Source organism: Peromyscus californicus, unplaced genomic scaffold, assembly GCF_007827085.1.
Source record: "Peromyscus californicus insignis strain IS unplaced genomic scaffold, ASM782708v3 Scaffold_17__1_contigs__length_78620276, whole genome shotgun sequence".
NCBI lineage: Eukaryota > Metazoa > Chordata > Mammalia > Rodentia > Cricetidae > Peromyscus > Peromyscus californicus.
In genome coordinates, this window is record NW_026294469.1 from 47,717,216 (window position 1) to 47,733,310 (window position 16,095).

Below are 16,095 nucleotides of genomic sequence, written 5' to 3' on the forward strand. Positions count from 1 at the left end.
TTGTGTGCAGCCTAGAGACCTGGTTTCAAATGCCAGCAGGAGCATCTTCAGGCTCATTAATAATGGAGGCGTCTGACAGGGGCAGCTTCGCTTGCTTTGTTTCCACTGTAGATGAAAGGGGACATGGATCTTTCTGTTTTGCCCAATAACAACCATCCTGACAAATTCCTGCAGCTTGACGTGAAGTCTTTAATGAGGAACTCAACCCTTCTGCAGGCTAGCCTCGCGAGATTTCCGGGTGGAAATTTTCCTGCTACACAACACTGGCAAAACGTTGTCTACTCCCAGGTAAGATCGAAGGACCTATAAATACAGGTGGGGAGCTTGTTTCTTTCTCATTATATGACATTTTCTCATTCCTGCGAAGGAGGCTTGGGGTGGGGGGTACCTAGCAGCTGCTTCTTCCTCCCCACCCCTTTCTGTAAGCTTTGCGCAAAGAAGTGCAAATTCTCCCTCCGATTCACTCCCCTCCAATCCCTGACTGCTCTGCCTGTCTTTGTTCCAAATGTGCGTAGCTCTTCTTTACTCCTTGCCTTCAGAACATTTCAAAGCAACTGTTTTCAAATAAGATTCGGGGGGCGGGGGGGGGGGGGCGGGAGAAATACTTAAACTCTGTCTGTTGCTGTGAGCTATGCATAAAATATCAAATGCTTACAGCGCAAGGGTGTACCTGCCTCTGAGAAAGCCTGAGCCTAGCCTCTGCCGCATTTAGAGCCCCCTTCCTTTGATACAGAAGAGTGAAGGGTACGGATGAGTGACGGAGAAAGATTGGCTGGGCTCCATCTTGGAAAGGAAATGGCTCTCAGCTTAGACGCGCCTCTGCCACAGGTGTCCGCATGGACCAGCCATAGGAATAAGACCTTCCAATCTCATGCAGATCTCACCGCTCTTGTTCTTTCACAAAAGAATGCAGCTGATGGGTTCCATCTGCGGAGAGCCACACAAAGGAGGCCCCCGCTGAGGCTAATCAAACAGGGATAATCTTGTTTTAAGATGTGGAGGCCAATGGCGTTGAGGGTTTACTCTAGGTAGCAAGAGGAAAGGGCATTTCATTTCAGAAACGATGGGACTGTGCTACAAGCCCCTGTTAAGTCCTTAAATCCTTTGGAGCGTTTAAATTCCGTGGACAGAAATGTGTTTGCTTTTAAGAACAGTGGCTACTCGTGAGTCCTGGTGTACAAGGCCTATTTCATGCTGCGGTTGTGGGCTCCTTGGAACATGCGTCATGAGTTCATTCAGAGTCAGATACACTCAAATGATTATGTAAATTGCCTCTACTCTATAAAGGGTTCAGTCTATTTCCATTATAAGTCAGCCTGCTATCACAACTGAATGTTGTTGTTTTTAATTTTGCGTACAGTCTTTGAACTCCTCAAAGCCTTGCGGCTTTCTACGCACACCCACTTACCATTGTTTTGTGTTTTGCTTGGTTAAATGAAATAAAGTCCCTTCTTTATCTCATTTTTTTATGCCAGAGAACAAAAGGATTAAAATTATTTCAGAAAATCTTGCCCCTCCTCCACCCCCCACTCTGTGAAGTACCTTGTAAGGACACATAGCCAATAGACTGTTCTGGACTGTGACACAGCAATCTTTCTAGCATGTTTTGTTCAGTGCTGTGGTTGGTGAACTGCCTCCATTTGGAATTTCACAACTAAAACTCAAAACCTGAGGAAATGCAAATTTCTGACAGGCAGCTTTTTATCCAGGCCCTTTTGGGCCTAAATAATTATTCCAGGAACAAAGAGATGTACTTCTGCATATGTACCTTTGATAAACCACCAATAAATGATCTTTTTTACCCTAAAAGACAATGACAAGTAACTTAGGGAAGGCCAGTTTACTACTGAAGTAACGAATCCTGGGAAGGAATGGTAGCCAAGTGTGAAATCAGGAAACCAGGAAGGTGTGCTTCAAACTATGAGCAACTGCATCTGGTCCTCACGGTCATCAGCAAACGCCTCGGGTAGATCTAAAAACCAAGACTGACATACTTGTTGAGTAAAAAGTACATAAATATGAAGAAATGGTAATATGAAATTTTGAAATATTCAGAATGATGCTTAAAATAATTCATGCATATACCAAGAGTATTGAATGAGGTGTTAAGCATGTCTCAAGAGGGAGTTATCAAATATTTCTTAGTTAAATTCCTGGATGGGCGGTGGATTAAGCAAACAGAAATTGGGCAAACACAATTCTTGTGTATGAAATTCTCAAAAAAAATTTAATTAAAAATTTAGGTTCAATCCACAGGAAGAGATTTTGGGATTCAGTATGATCTCTTGAAAAATTAATGTGACACTCGCTTTGGTTTCTTAAGACGTGAAAACAAATAATGTATAAGGAGAGGACAGTGGAGTCCAGTTTCCTGTAACAGTTTAAGAAGTAGAAACAGAAGTTGATAGAGAACCTGCCTGACATGTGGGAAGGCCTGGCTTTTATCCCAAGCTCTGCATAAAAGATGTGCAGTATACACCTATAATCCCAGCACTCAGTAGGCAGGACCAAGAGCATCAGGAACTCAGGGTTCAGTTGTCTAAGGAGTTGGAGGCCAGCCTGGGCTACCTGCAATTTTATCTCCATTTTGTTTCGTTGTATTTGTCTGTTTTTGTTTTGTTTTTATTTTAAAAAGGAAAAAAATAGTATCAAGTTTTGAAAAATAATGGATAATATTGTTACTTCCCTGGTGTTTGGTTTGGTTTTAAGGCAGGATTTCATGTAGCCTGGGCTGGCCTCAAGCTCAGTCTGTGGCCAAAGGTGGGTGTCCTTAAAGCTGTGATGCATCCTCCTTCATGCCCTGAGAGTTGGAATTGCAGGTATGTGCCACCATACCTGGTTATTGAAGCTTTGGATATCAAACCCAAGGTTTCTGTATGCTAGGCAAACATTGTACCAATGTACTAGCAAGCAAGCAAGCATGCACACACACACCACACAAAGACATACACGCACACACACACACACCACATACACCACACAAAGACACACACACACTCACCATATACACCCACAAACATACACCACACACAAACATCACACACACACCCACACACCCCACACACACCCCACACACACCCCACACACACCCCCCACACACACCCCACACACACATACACACACACACACACACACATGCACACATACACACACCCCACACACACCCCACACACAACCCACACACAGCCCCCACACACACATACACACACACATACATACACATACACATACACACACCCCACACACACCCCACACACACACCCCACACACACATACACACACACACACACACACCCCACACACACCCCACACACAACCCACACATAGCCCACACACACACACATACACACACACACACACACACACATACACACACTCACATACACACACACACACCCCACACACAACACACACACACACATACACACACACTCATACATACACACACACACTAAAACCTTTTTTAATTAAGTGATAAAATATTTAAAGGCGTTCTATTGGGTGTTGGCTTTTCTGGTGAGCAGCTGGACTTCTGAGTCTATTCAAGTGAGCTCTGTCTATTCCTGACTCCTTTCACATTGGTTTCAGAACCCCGAGGCTTCTCAGAGGAAATCTGTGAGCTGGAGTGAAAAGCCAGTGGTGAGAAGTGGGCATCCTCATTTCTAGACAAGCTCATTCGCTGGTTTCATGTCCTAACCTGCATTCTTCACTGCTTTTCCATCCCACACCACTGTTTTTCTTAAATATCAACACTCCATGTGTTGTCCATTTATGTGCATGCATGTGCAAATATGTTTGTATGTATGTGAGTATTTATTCTATGTAGGTGTGTATGCATGTGCATTTGTGTGCATATGTGTGTTTGTATGTGTGTGGGTGTATGTACATGTGTATATGAGTTTATATGTGTGTATATCTGTGCATGTATATAAATGCGTATGTTTGTACATGTATTCTGTGTAAATGTATAAACTGTATGTGTGCATGTGTGTGTATATATCTATATGTATTTGTGTGTGTGTGTGTTTGTGTAGATGTATGTGTGTATGTGTGTGCATGCGTTTGCGCTTCAGACTACCGTTCTGTAACGCCACGTTTTACTTTCACTGTATCATCACTTACAACATTTCCATTGTTTTTATTTAAAACATAGTCTAAATGATTACAAAATTTGGATTTGGGGTATGTTTTGGATGGTTTCTAGATTATTAACTAAGTCGTTTGTGTATTTTCCTCTAGAGTCCATCACACGATCAATGTTTTGGAAATACTCAGAAAATGGAGTATTTCCAGTGTCAAGTGATTGCATTTGTTAATTTTGTTGTACAAACTGCCTTTGTCTTTGGGAATCTTTTGTATGGATATACATAACTTTAATGATTACTTTACATTTTATTTTTACAATAATTTTATAACATACATAAAATTTTATAGTTATTATCCTTTGCCGATGATGTTACTTTTATTCAAAACCTTTGTAGCTACCAAAGCTTCTTGCCTTGAATCTATTTTGTTTGATATATTATATTGTGATATTATTATATTATATTATATTTTCTGTAGTAGTGTGCGATGTTATTTTGTAAAAACAAACATCCCCAAATCTAATAACCCAATAGGGTATGTAAGGCATCTGTACTCTTGAGATGTTAATGCTGCACACATCCTGAGGAGCTTATCTAAAAGCAGAATTCAAATTCTTTCTCTGGAGGTTCTTTCTACAGTATCAGGATCTGCATTATGTCTGCAGACCGAGAAGACAGAGAGGAAGACACAAATACTGTTGGGGAGGTCAGTAGTCAAGCTTGAATTTCAACCCAACTGTTGTGTGTCTTGGAAGAGGAAATGGATTTGTTGTGTGTCTAGCCAGGCACTACTTCGTTCTTATCCTTTAAAATAGATAGATGCCATGTTTAAGATACGATGCTTGAAATATGCTGTAAATAATCTAGTATGTGTGTGTGTGTGTGTGTGTGTGTGTGTGTGTGTGTGTGTGTGTATTCCTAAACCCTTGCCCTCCCCACAGAATTAACAACCGAGATTGTCTACCAGATTGAAGATTCTATCTAATCACCCAATTTAGCAGTAGCTCCTGCAAGCCATCCTAATCCTACAAATTCCCCTTTAAAGAAACCGGATTATTGCCCTACACTAATTGCTTCCTTTCTGAGCAGTGAAGAAGTCACTGTTCGAAAATCCTTCTGAAATCTCTCCAGGAGTGCTTGTGCAGACCCCTTCCCTGGAGGTGAGGCAGGATCGCTTCTGCTCTCTGTGAAGACCCCCCCGACTTGCACTCTGCACAGACTCATGCTCCAGGCTTGGGAGGGTCTCCAAACTTATTTCTACTCTTATTCATAGGAATTTGGAGACCTATGCTTATTTTTATTTTCTCAATCTGGGGTCTGTTGTTTTTGCAGTTGTTTTCGTTTTGATGTCTAAGTGACTGGAAAAGCAGACAATAGTGTTTGCCCAGAATACCCAAGTGATTATTTTATTTTAAAGACTCTAGTTCCCATCTTGTAGTGTCTTCAGCAGTTTATTTCCTATACAATCTATTTAACGATTTGTTACTATAATCCTCTTTATTTAGCCTCAGACAGTTCTTCCTGACATAAAATACTCTTAAAGGCACTGTAAAGCACGGGTCTCCAGCTGGCCTTTGGAACTCGCTTTCCTGTTTCCATTTCTCCAACTTCTGGCTTAATGGCCACCAACCGAGGCTTATAAAATCAGGCTTTCAACATAATCTTTGTCTTCAGTTACTTCATACAGCGGAGATATTTTCCTTCTCTTTGTATTTTTTTTCATTTGTAAGTAATTTTACATCCCAGCGTTTGGGGCCTGCAGTTATTACCCTAGGAAACACCACACCTTTAGACCCTCCTCGCACATTTTTAACCATCCTGTTGAATTTTTTGACTCTACTCATATACAAATGTTCTGAGAAGGTAGATGTGACCATGTAAATTTTTACATTTGCAACAAGTATCTGCTAGTTAGTAATAATTATCTCTCAAATGACCATAGTAGCATGTATACCAAATGATTTCCAGTGCTGAATAACTGTCTTCAAGCTTCCAACATCAGGGGGTGGGGATGTGGCTCGGATGGTGAAATGTTCACCATGCAAGCCTGATGCTGTTGTGCATTTGGCTCTCCAGCATTCACATGAAAAGCTGGCCTGAGGGGCAGGCTTCCATAATTCCAGTGCTGGGGTGAGGTGGTGTTGGGACAGATGGATCCCTGGGGCTCACAAGCAGCCAGTCCGGTTGAATCGGTGAGTTCCAATCTCACTAAAAGACCTTGTCTCAAAAAATAAGGAGCAGGGTGGTTAGGGAAGACACCTAGTGTCAGCCTCTGGTGTCCACTCATGCACACATGTGCACTTGCGTGTGTACACACAAGCACACGTACACAGAGAAGCATGTACATACACTACTCACATACAAAACAAGTAAGAATAAAGTTCCCAGTGTTCCTTCCCAGTTCTGGCTGCTGCACAGTGGGACACAACTGTCCATTTCCAGCGGCTCTTCAGCACTGGAGAGGGAGGTCACCGCCCGCTGCTGTGACAACTGGCAAAGTGACAGTCTCTGTCTATCACGAGAACTCTTAGGAACAGCAGACGGACAGGGGACGCTTCTCTTTTCCAAACAGGGGTCATGGTTTTGAGTTGCTTATTTCATGGTCCTACCATCTCAGATCCCTGTCTATAGGGTCAAAAAAACAAAACAAAACGGAAAAAAACCCCAAACAAATAAACGAATAGTGACAGAAATCGTGAGGAAGAGTTTGGAAACAGCTTGGATACCACCTCAAGTTACTTCTGCTGTGCTTTCTTGGTTTCGAAAAGCCTGACCCCAAACAAATTTCAGGGCAGATGAAAGAAGCTGGACACCGCGTGGTGTGTGCTCAACCAAGGGAATGAAACTGGTGGTGTGGAGCCAGGCGCCATGCCTGGGTCTCTGTGTGTGTGCGCGCGCGCGTGCGTATCCACCTCCTTAAATTTGCATCCTTCCCGAGTTCTTAAAGTCGAGGCACTAGATATTGAATCACATTTTGGAATCTGATCTGCCAGTCTCGCTCAACTGAAATAGGAAATGAAACTTGCTTCTGTTTAATATGCTTACTTAGGACTTTTCCTTTGTGTGCTCTTGAGATAGCCTACATTTTATACCTGCGTCTTCTTAGGGATTGGCCAACTTGCCTTTAACATTTCTTACTGCTCTGGTAATTTGGAGATACATCAGTTTCCCTAATGTCAACATCTCTCTCCTTTCCCTGCAATTAGTTCTTAATTCCTTAATTAATAACACCTGTGTTCAACTTTTTACTTACCAATTCTTTAGTTTACTTTAAACTCAAATTGTTATATTGTTTCCAATCTCATCGATTTCTGTTTATTTTCAGCATTCCTTTGTTTCAGTCTCCCTGCCTATCACCAGTTTTACTCCCTCTTGATGTATATTTTTAGAGGTTCTCATTTTAATGGCCTGTGAGCTGCTAACCTTTAGAATGTGTTTGCCTGAATATGTCTTCTAGCTCTTTTTATTAAGTGGTATTTTACTTGCACATTAAAGTATTAGGATTAAAATAAATGGACAAAGTCTGGCTTAATATTGAAAGTCTAGTTAAACTTTGAAGTGTTACTTTAAATAAATAGTTTAAATGGAATTTATTTTACAGTTCAGTTGATTGAAATCACAGAAATGCTACTGAATTTTCTTCTTAGTATTTCACCTAAGATGTAGCATGCAATGTTGGACTTGGTATATGTTCTTTATTTTCTTAAATCGATTTGGAAAAAAAATAGTAAAATACAAATGAACCACAATTTTTTTTTTTTTTTGTAAACCTCTATTTGAACTTGGAGATTCACTCTTGCTAGGTAAGCATTCTGCCTTTGAACTATATCTGCAGCCCCAGGATTAGTATTTACTTTTATCTTGCCATTAGATAATAATTATCATCTGTTTGGCTGTCTCAGGGATGGGACCCAAGATCTCCCATGTGCTCAGTGCCCGAGCCACATCCCCAGTAATCCTATCAAATTCTTTTTGAATAATTTAATTAAGATGTAAAATATTAAAAATAACTGATTTCTTCAGATTAGTAATGAAGCTTTATATTAAGTTTTCTTTGGTGCGTCCTTCAGACATAAGAATACTGGGCAGAACAGAGACAAAAAAATACATTTCAGGAAAATATTTAGCATTTTTCAAGGATATGGCCTAGACACAAGGCTTAAAAACTGCTTTACAATATACCTCTGACAGTTTTGATACCTTCACATATTAATTCTTCTAAACCTCTATATATTTTATAGTGTATATATACTTTTCTTGAGCCACGCATTTTATTTCCCTCATTTATCAACCCTTCTTATTTATGTGAGATGAGCAGTGGAGCAGGAAAAGAACCTAACAGAGACAGCTCATGCATGTCAGAAGAGTTAGCCCGCTTCAGAAATGATCAAAGCTGTCCAGGCTTGAAGAAAACAATAGAGTTCTAATTGTGTGAAGCTCCAATAACCTTAATTTCTTGTCAGGTTGTTTTTATCTAATTTAGAACAACACTTATGAATCTACTCATCTTTGAGCTAAATGCTAAAGATTTATTATACGACTTAACATTATAAACTATAAATTGACTTTTTAACAGACACAAACCAAATTAAAGATTTTTTAAAAAAGGGTCTCCAAATTGAGCTCTAAAAGTATGAAAGATGCATTTATTAAGAACATAATGGAAGGGCTGGAGAGATTGCTGCTTTTCCTGTGGACCCAGCATCCACCATGTCCGTAGCTCAAGTTCCAGGAGATCTGATATCTTCTCTGGCCTTGGAGTACATCAGGCCCACATGCAATGCACATACATATATACATGCACACACACACACACACACACACACACACAAACACACTAGTACATATAAAATAAAAATAAAATAAATAAATCTTTTTTTTAAGTCACAGAAACCCAGTGCCCAGGAGAACACAAATGGTTTTTATCTAGATTATTTTTCCCTTTACTTATGTTATTTCAGAAGGACATGTAATGCTAGTCCACAATTTTAGTATAAGTACATGTTTAATCTGTGTCCTAAAAGAAGCTGAGGCCATTGATGTATGGCCAGACGTTGTCATACACATGACTCAAAAGGACATGATTCCTATTGGTATATCTCCAAAGTTCTTAGGTTCAGTCACCAATATTACACACACACACACACACACACACACACACACACACACACACACACAGAAGGGTCTGTGGAAAAAGCACATACATTTCTCATGTATTTTTTTCTATGTTTCAATATCATTTTTTTATCTCAAAAAGTCAAGAATTGATTACTCTAGTGGACAGCTGGTCAATAGACACACAGAGATGAGTCGTGTAAATTTGGCTCAGTTGCTCTATGACTTTTCCTGGAGCCATGGACCATGTGACCAAATCTTTCCACCTCGGATAGGATGCTGATAACAGACTGGAGAAATGATTCCACCCAAGTCTAGCTTAGTGGAACAATGCATTCCTTACAGTAACTTAGAGGAGCACGGGCAACTCAAAGGCAACTGTAGCTCCAAAACATCCAATGCAGCACGGATGTGAACTCTCAAAACTTGCATCCCTGTGCCCCGCTTGTGCCAGTGGACAGCAGCTCCACCGCCAAGTCTCCTATTCCCTAGCAACTGTTGGCTGCTTTAATGTCCGTGGGAAGATGGCTTGTGAATCCTGTGACCTTGGACCTTCCTGAGAATTTAAGGGTCTTGGGTTTCCTGAGCCTGGTAAAATGCATTATTAGCTTCCTAGGTTTAATGAACCTCCCCTCTTTGTCTAGCATGGAGTGTTTCAGTTTGGGAGAAGAAACTAAGCAGTATCCCTCCTCAAAACTCTCTGAAATAGGAGCTGAGGATGTGTTTATAAAAAGCCAAGACATTTAAAAATGATTTAAAAGGGTTATTTTACTTTATTTATTTATTCGTGTGTGTGTGTGCGCGCGCGCGCGCGTGTTTGTATGCATGTATGTTTATACACTTGCATGTGCCTGCCAGGACATATGAGTGTGGAGATCAGGAAAAAGGCAGTACCAGTTTCAGGATTCCATTCTCTTCTTGTGCTATGAGGGTCTGGGGATCAAATCTAGGCTGGCAGGTTAGCAGCAAGCACCTTTACCTGCTGAGTCATCTTGTAGTCCCAGAAAATACTTTTAATCTTAAATTTGCTGGATTCATACAACAATATTAAATACTATTTTTATGGATCTTGGAGTACACTAAAATGCGTAAAATGCCATTAAACTCGAATGCGTATGAGCTGGAAAACTGGGTTTCTTCAGAATTCTCCCAGGTGAACTGGAGAACTGTGGTGATATTTTGTTTGTGCTCTAACAAATAAAGCTTGCCTGGAGATCAGAGAGACAAGGGAGCAAGCCACAGCCACTTCTTACCTCGCCAACTCCTCAGCCTGAAAGGGGGTGAACTCCTGTCTCCTCCCACCATATATTCCTCTCTCAGCCCAGCCATATCACTTTCCAAGTGCTGGGATTAAAGGTGTGTGCCACCACTGCCTGGCTTCTATGGTTAACTAGTGGCTAGCTCCACACTGTGATCTCCAGGCAAGCTTTATTTGTTAGAGCACAAACAAAATATCACCACAGAGAACACTATTCTTTCTTTGTAGCTGGAAAATGTCATCGAAATGGATATTAAACTGAACATAATAAAATATAAAGAGAGAACTCAATTAATGGTAGGATTCTAGATCAAAGTAGATCCTAGAGTCATTTTGAATCTGTTGAATTTGAGACAGAATCCACAAATCTTCAGATACAGATCTCTGCTATTTGGTTTCTGCTGTCTGCCACCAGCAAGCCCATCTCATTTTTTTTTTTTCTCCTAACAGGGAGAAAAGAACATGGCTTCTCAGGGAGCTAAGGGATTTGGCGGGGAGAACCCAGCCCTTCCTGACAATCCTCCACCGTCCATGTCTCCAGTCATGAAGAATAACCCGTTATATGGTGACATGAGCATGGAAGAAGCTATGGAAGAGAGAAAAAAGAATCCTTCCTGGACTGCTGAGGAATATGACAAGCACTCTGCGCACACAAATCTCTCTGGACAGCTGAAGGTATGTATACTAAGAAGTCCCTTCAACTCTTCAGCCAGATCAGCTCGGTGAGCCTGAGAAGGTGTTGTAGACGTGACAACTGTAGACAGTGTAGGAGTTCCTCACTAAACACAAAATCTCCAGACTACAGGTCCTTTGGGTCCTTGAAGTTATTTCTCTTTTCCAGCCAGTATTTGGGGTTATTTGTTTTGTATTTTGCACAGCCAATGGCATCCGTGTACTACAGAGTGAAGAAAAGCGAGGTGACAGTGACAGAGGGTCTCCTGGGAAGGTGGGAGTTGTTTTTCAGATTAATTTGTAAGGTCATATATGGTTTCCCTGGTTTGTAATCTGGTGGCTGTTTATACTCTTGATTGCTTAGGAATGAATTTCTTACTCTACATTTTTCTAAAACAACTTAGGAAGTGATCAGACTTAGGCACTCTGAGAGGAAGTCCTTAACAATGATCACTTCATTAACATTCTAAGACCACAAAATGATTTAAGATTGAATGTCTACATTTTGGTCATTTTTCTTGTGTCTCAAAACAAAACATTTCAACAAGGAAAGATATGCACAAACTCACTCACTCAGCTTAAGATTTTCTTCCCCTTCTTCTTCTGATGTCACCTACACACAGAAGACCCAAATACCTGAAAACCAGAGTGGACCCTCTGTTGTCTGAAAGGACTGGATTCCTGACCAGCCTCGGCTTGCCTCCACCTGCCTTAGGCCAGAAAAGCCTGACATTTTCAAGTACCCTTCATTTAAAAATGTGTGTCTGGTGTGAGTCCATACCTTAACCACCTGCAGTGAACCACATTTTTTTTTAAAGGGGGCAGTACCGTAGACTTTTATGTGCTGCACACAGGTTTTAAGACCTTGACTGTGCATGCCTTGAAATACGTAATGGTCTGGAATCACTGACAGGTCTTAATCTCCTAGTTTGAAGGTTCCCCTTCCTCTTTAGCTTCTTTCTGAGAAGTTTCCAGAACACACATTCCATGGCAACAACAATGCATTTCTTTTCCTCTTCTTTGTTTTGGTTTATTCTCATGCTTCTTACCAAAGACTTCATATCATTAAGTCTGTTATTGGGGAAAATGCATTGATTTATTTCACACACCATCACTTATTGCTGGGCACAAGCTAAGGCTTGTTCTCTTGCCTTTGCTGTGTGCACATATGACAAGAGGGCGGTGGGGATGAATGTTGCATCCCAGCCTGCACACAGATCCATCTAACTGAGCTAATATAAACAGTTTACCTAATTCAAAGACCGTCATTTTCATCTGCCAATTAAAAAAAAAATAATTAAATTTGTTTCTCAAAAATTTTATTTATTTATTTTTTATTTTTTAAGTTTGGATATCAGACCAAGGAAACTGAAGATCATTGGCAATTAGTAGAAATGTTTTAAGTTACATTTACAAAGATCAAATACAAATCTATTGGATGTGCTGTTACTGAAACTGACAGTCCTCCACCTAGCTCACACACACACACACACACACACACACACACACACACACACACACACACACACACTTCTCAAAGCAGTTGTGCTCTCAGGGTTGTCTGTGTACTGGTCCCATGATGCTCCTCCTCAGTGTTAACTTCCAGAAGAAACTTCCAGGAAGCCATGCACCCTGCTCTCATCAGAACTTCTTATAGTCTATGACTCCCCCTTCTTTTATCTGCACATCCGTCCTTATCTAATAAATAGCAGACAGGCTCCTGACTTAAATTTGTAATTTTTTTTGACCTTCAGTTTTTATTTTACCTGTCTGGGTGTTTTGCCTGCTTTGCCATGCATGTGTATGCACCATGTACATGCAATGCTCTCAGAGGCCACCAGCGTGTGTCAGGTCTCCTTGAAACTGGAGTTACAGATGGTCATAAATGTGAACAGCCACATGGGTGCTAGGAATCTAACCCAGGTCCACTAGATGAGCAGCCTTCCCCTTTAACTGCTGAATCCTCTTTCCAGCCCCATCATTTCTGTCATTTTGATACCAATATGGACTATAAACATTCTGGGTGCCTTCATATAGTACTATTTTTTTTTTTTGTCTAAATGGCTGAGTTATAAGTTATCACAAAAGACAAAAGAAATGATACACTTAATTACCAATGCGAGCTGAGGCAGGACTTTAAGAGAGGATTGTCTCCGTGAGGGAAGCCATTGGTGAAAAAATAAAATTAAAGTACTAAGTGTGCAAAATTCGGGACTCTGGTTGGGGCACAAATGAGATGCAAAACAAGGGGAATGCAGACAAGGGTTTTAAAGTCGGTGTTCTTCTGCACAGGCCTTCCAAACCCAACTGCAGTTCTTAAGCACTTCTAAGTAGGTGGTTTAAACCCATGTACCACAGCCCAATCCATGCCATCTCCTTATAGGCTTGCCCATGTCCCTCCTAGCACTATAGCCCTAAGTCTGAAGCTAGTTCAGAGACCCTACAGGCTGCCAGCAACCGGGAATTGGTTTTGTGACACTACTAGCTGACATATGTCCACTAAAACCATTGAGGGTGATGGCCTCTTTCAAATGCCTCAAAATATCCAGGCAAGAAAAGTAGTGGCCTGCAGTTGCTATGTGAAAGTGGTAACTCAGCTATCTTTGTACACTTAATGTATGAGAGACAGGACTGATTGCACTAAACTTATTGGAGATTAGAGGAAAGTGTTTTGTTTTGTTTCCAAAAAGTATACGGAATAGTAGAGTGTATAGGTGACTTATTGGGTACTTGAGAGTAGAATTCTTAAAAAGAGTTCTCTGGCACTCAGAAGATGGAGCCAATGAGACAGACACCATATGGATAGGAGCTAACAGGAGCAAAGAAGCATCGTGTCCCCTGAGTTTCTATGTGGAAGATGTAGCTCTGACATGGAAGTAGCTCTTAAGACTAGCTCTATTCTTCCTTCCTGGAAGTCAGTTGAGGTTTCCTGAAACTTACCAAATTCTTATCCCTGCCACAAAGATGAGACAAAACTTCCAAGGTTCATCTAAAGCTAGGAATTGTAATTATATTTCAACTCACTTAACTGGCTTATAGCCATTATTTATAAGAGGTTAGAAACATACAATTGGCTAAAAGATGACTATGATGTTTTTGGCTTGGAAGTGTCAGGAACTTGATACAGGAATTGTGCAGGCCACCTAACAAAATCTGATGCAGACAGACACATTTCCTGCAGGTACCTGTGGTCAACCAGGCTGTGGCAGTGTATCCGAGACATTTAGAGATGTCAAGCCTACTGTTTGATCCCCAAACAATGTGACTACAGACTCTCAGGTCCTCTGGCAGCATCTTGTTCCCAAGTTTCCGTCTGTAATGCTGACGCATGACCTATTGGTGGTATTTTCTCTGTGTTGTTTTCTTTTAGGAAAACCCCAACGACCTGCGCTTTTGGCTGGGGGATATGTACACTCCAGGCTTTGACACTCTGTTGAAAAAGAAGAAGAAGCGCAACAAGCAATCAAAATTATGTCACATGGGTATGATCTTACTCGTTGTGGCCTCCATCTTGGTTACCGTAGTGACTCTGAGCGCCTTGTTTGCCTAAGGAAGTTGCAAACCCTTCTTTCAAGCTTTAAAACGCCTTCTGAGTACTTACAGGAAAATCTGTCTGTGCATTGTGAATGTATGCGTCCGCATTGCTAGCTGTGTGGCTAAACACCCTTGTCCTTTAGAATGTGGTCATTGCTTGTGGTATGCTGGCCCCTCTGCTCTGTTCCGTGAAACCTGCGTGTGATTCCTGGTTGGTCGGGGTTTTCTCCTTTGTGAAGCAGATATTCCGGAGGATCAGAAAACCAAAAGTCACATACATGCAACCACAATCAAGCTTTATGATAGAGAGCAGAGCATCAGGCACCTCAGTGCTCATCATGCTCATCCGGTTTTCACCACACCACTCCCTCCTCCTCTGGGCACTGCGGAAGCTCCAGCCAACCTGGCCAGCTGCAAGGGCAACTGGAAGACTTCTGCTGAGCCCAGGTCAAGTTAGACCTGCTTTACCCTCCTTGATCTCCACTTACGTTAGGGAAGAGGAAAAAGTGGGAGGGAGATGTTCTATCCTCTTCTAATTTCCCCAGTAATCCTTTATAATGACCCACATTTATGTTGCTGTTTCAGCAGAGATAAACGTGGTCCACCATTGTGGTATGTGTTTGTGGGTTGATGGAAACCGGCAACTGTGACCTCTAGTGGCAGTGGGTACATATTTACCAGACATAGTGGGTAGGGCACTGGAGAGACCCCAGGAATGCTGCCACCCCTGAGTATTCCAACTGAATGACAGTTAGACCTGAAGGAGAGATTATCCGAGGAGGGAGCTGACTTAACAAGAGCTGGGACTACCTTTTCCCACAGTGTCATTTCCAGCTGGCTGCTGGCTGCAGATTACCTGGGGACAAGCGCATCCTCTCCCCATCCCAAGACATTCTCCCCTACGGCCCCCAGTGCCACTCCTAACGCTATTTAGTGTGTGAAACAAGGCTTTTCTTCTTCCCCAAGAGTGCCGTCTTCTCGTGCCCTTAGATAACGCCTTACTATTTCCCTGTATTGCTCGTAAAGATACTTGAAGTAAAAGTGTATAAAAATGAAGGTTTACAGGACAATAAATTACCGTGTACAAAGCAAATTCTGTCTTACTGATCTTTGCACTGACTTTGTTATTCCTCTTCTTGCTGTGGGTTCCAGTCCAATGTGGAAAGAATGGCAGGGGGATGGAGGTGGGGGTCCTCCTCACCAGGCTCCCTCCCACTGGGGCTGCCCTTAGATCCTGCCTGCCCTCACTGTCTTCAAAGCTTGACTGCCCCCGTGTTTGCCTCTGGGGACTCAAGTCATGCTCAGGGGTCACCCTGCATGGTACTTACTCATCTGTGCTGAACTGGGTTATTTGTGTCTGTCCAAGACAGCACCCGTGCCCAGAGTCCAGATAACTCTTTAAAGACGGGGTGGGCAGCCTGCCCCGCCCCC

The 16,095-nt window shown here is 41.8% G+C and overlaps 1 protein-coding gene across 2 annotated transcripts; it reads left to right on the forward strand.

Annotated features, from left to right (window-relative positions):
• Minar2 (membrane integral NOTCH2 associated receptor 2) lies at positions 1-15,757 on the forward strand. 2 transcript variants are annotated; one of them, XM_052742228.1, is made up of 5 exons: positions 1-288; positions 3,589-3,646; positions 4,712-4,791; positions 10,909-11,133; positions 14,501-15,757. In XM_052742228.1, exons 1-5 carry the CDS (start codon positions 112-114, stop codon positions 14,678-14,680), a joined length of 720 nt encoding a protein of 239 aa, XP_052598188.1. In that variant the 5' UTR covers positions 1-111; the 3' UTR covers positions 14,681-15,757. The 2 variants fall into 2 exon arrangements, with proteins under 2 accessions (XP_052598188.1, XP_052598189.1); XM_052742229.1 differs by lacking the exons at positions 3,589-3,646; positions 4,712-4,791 and having other exon boundaries at positions 2-288.
• The last annotated feature ends 338 nt before the right edge of the window (positions 15,758-16,095 follow it).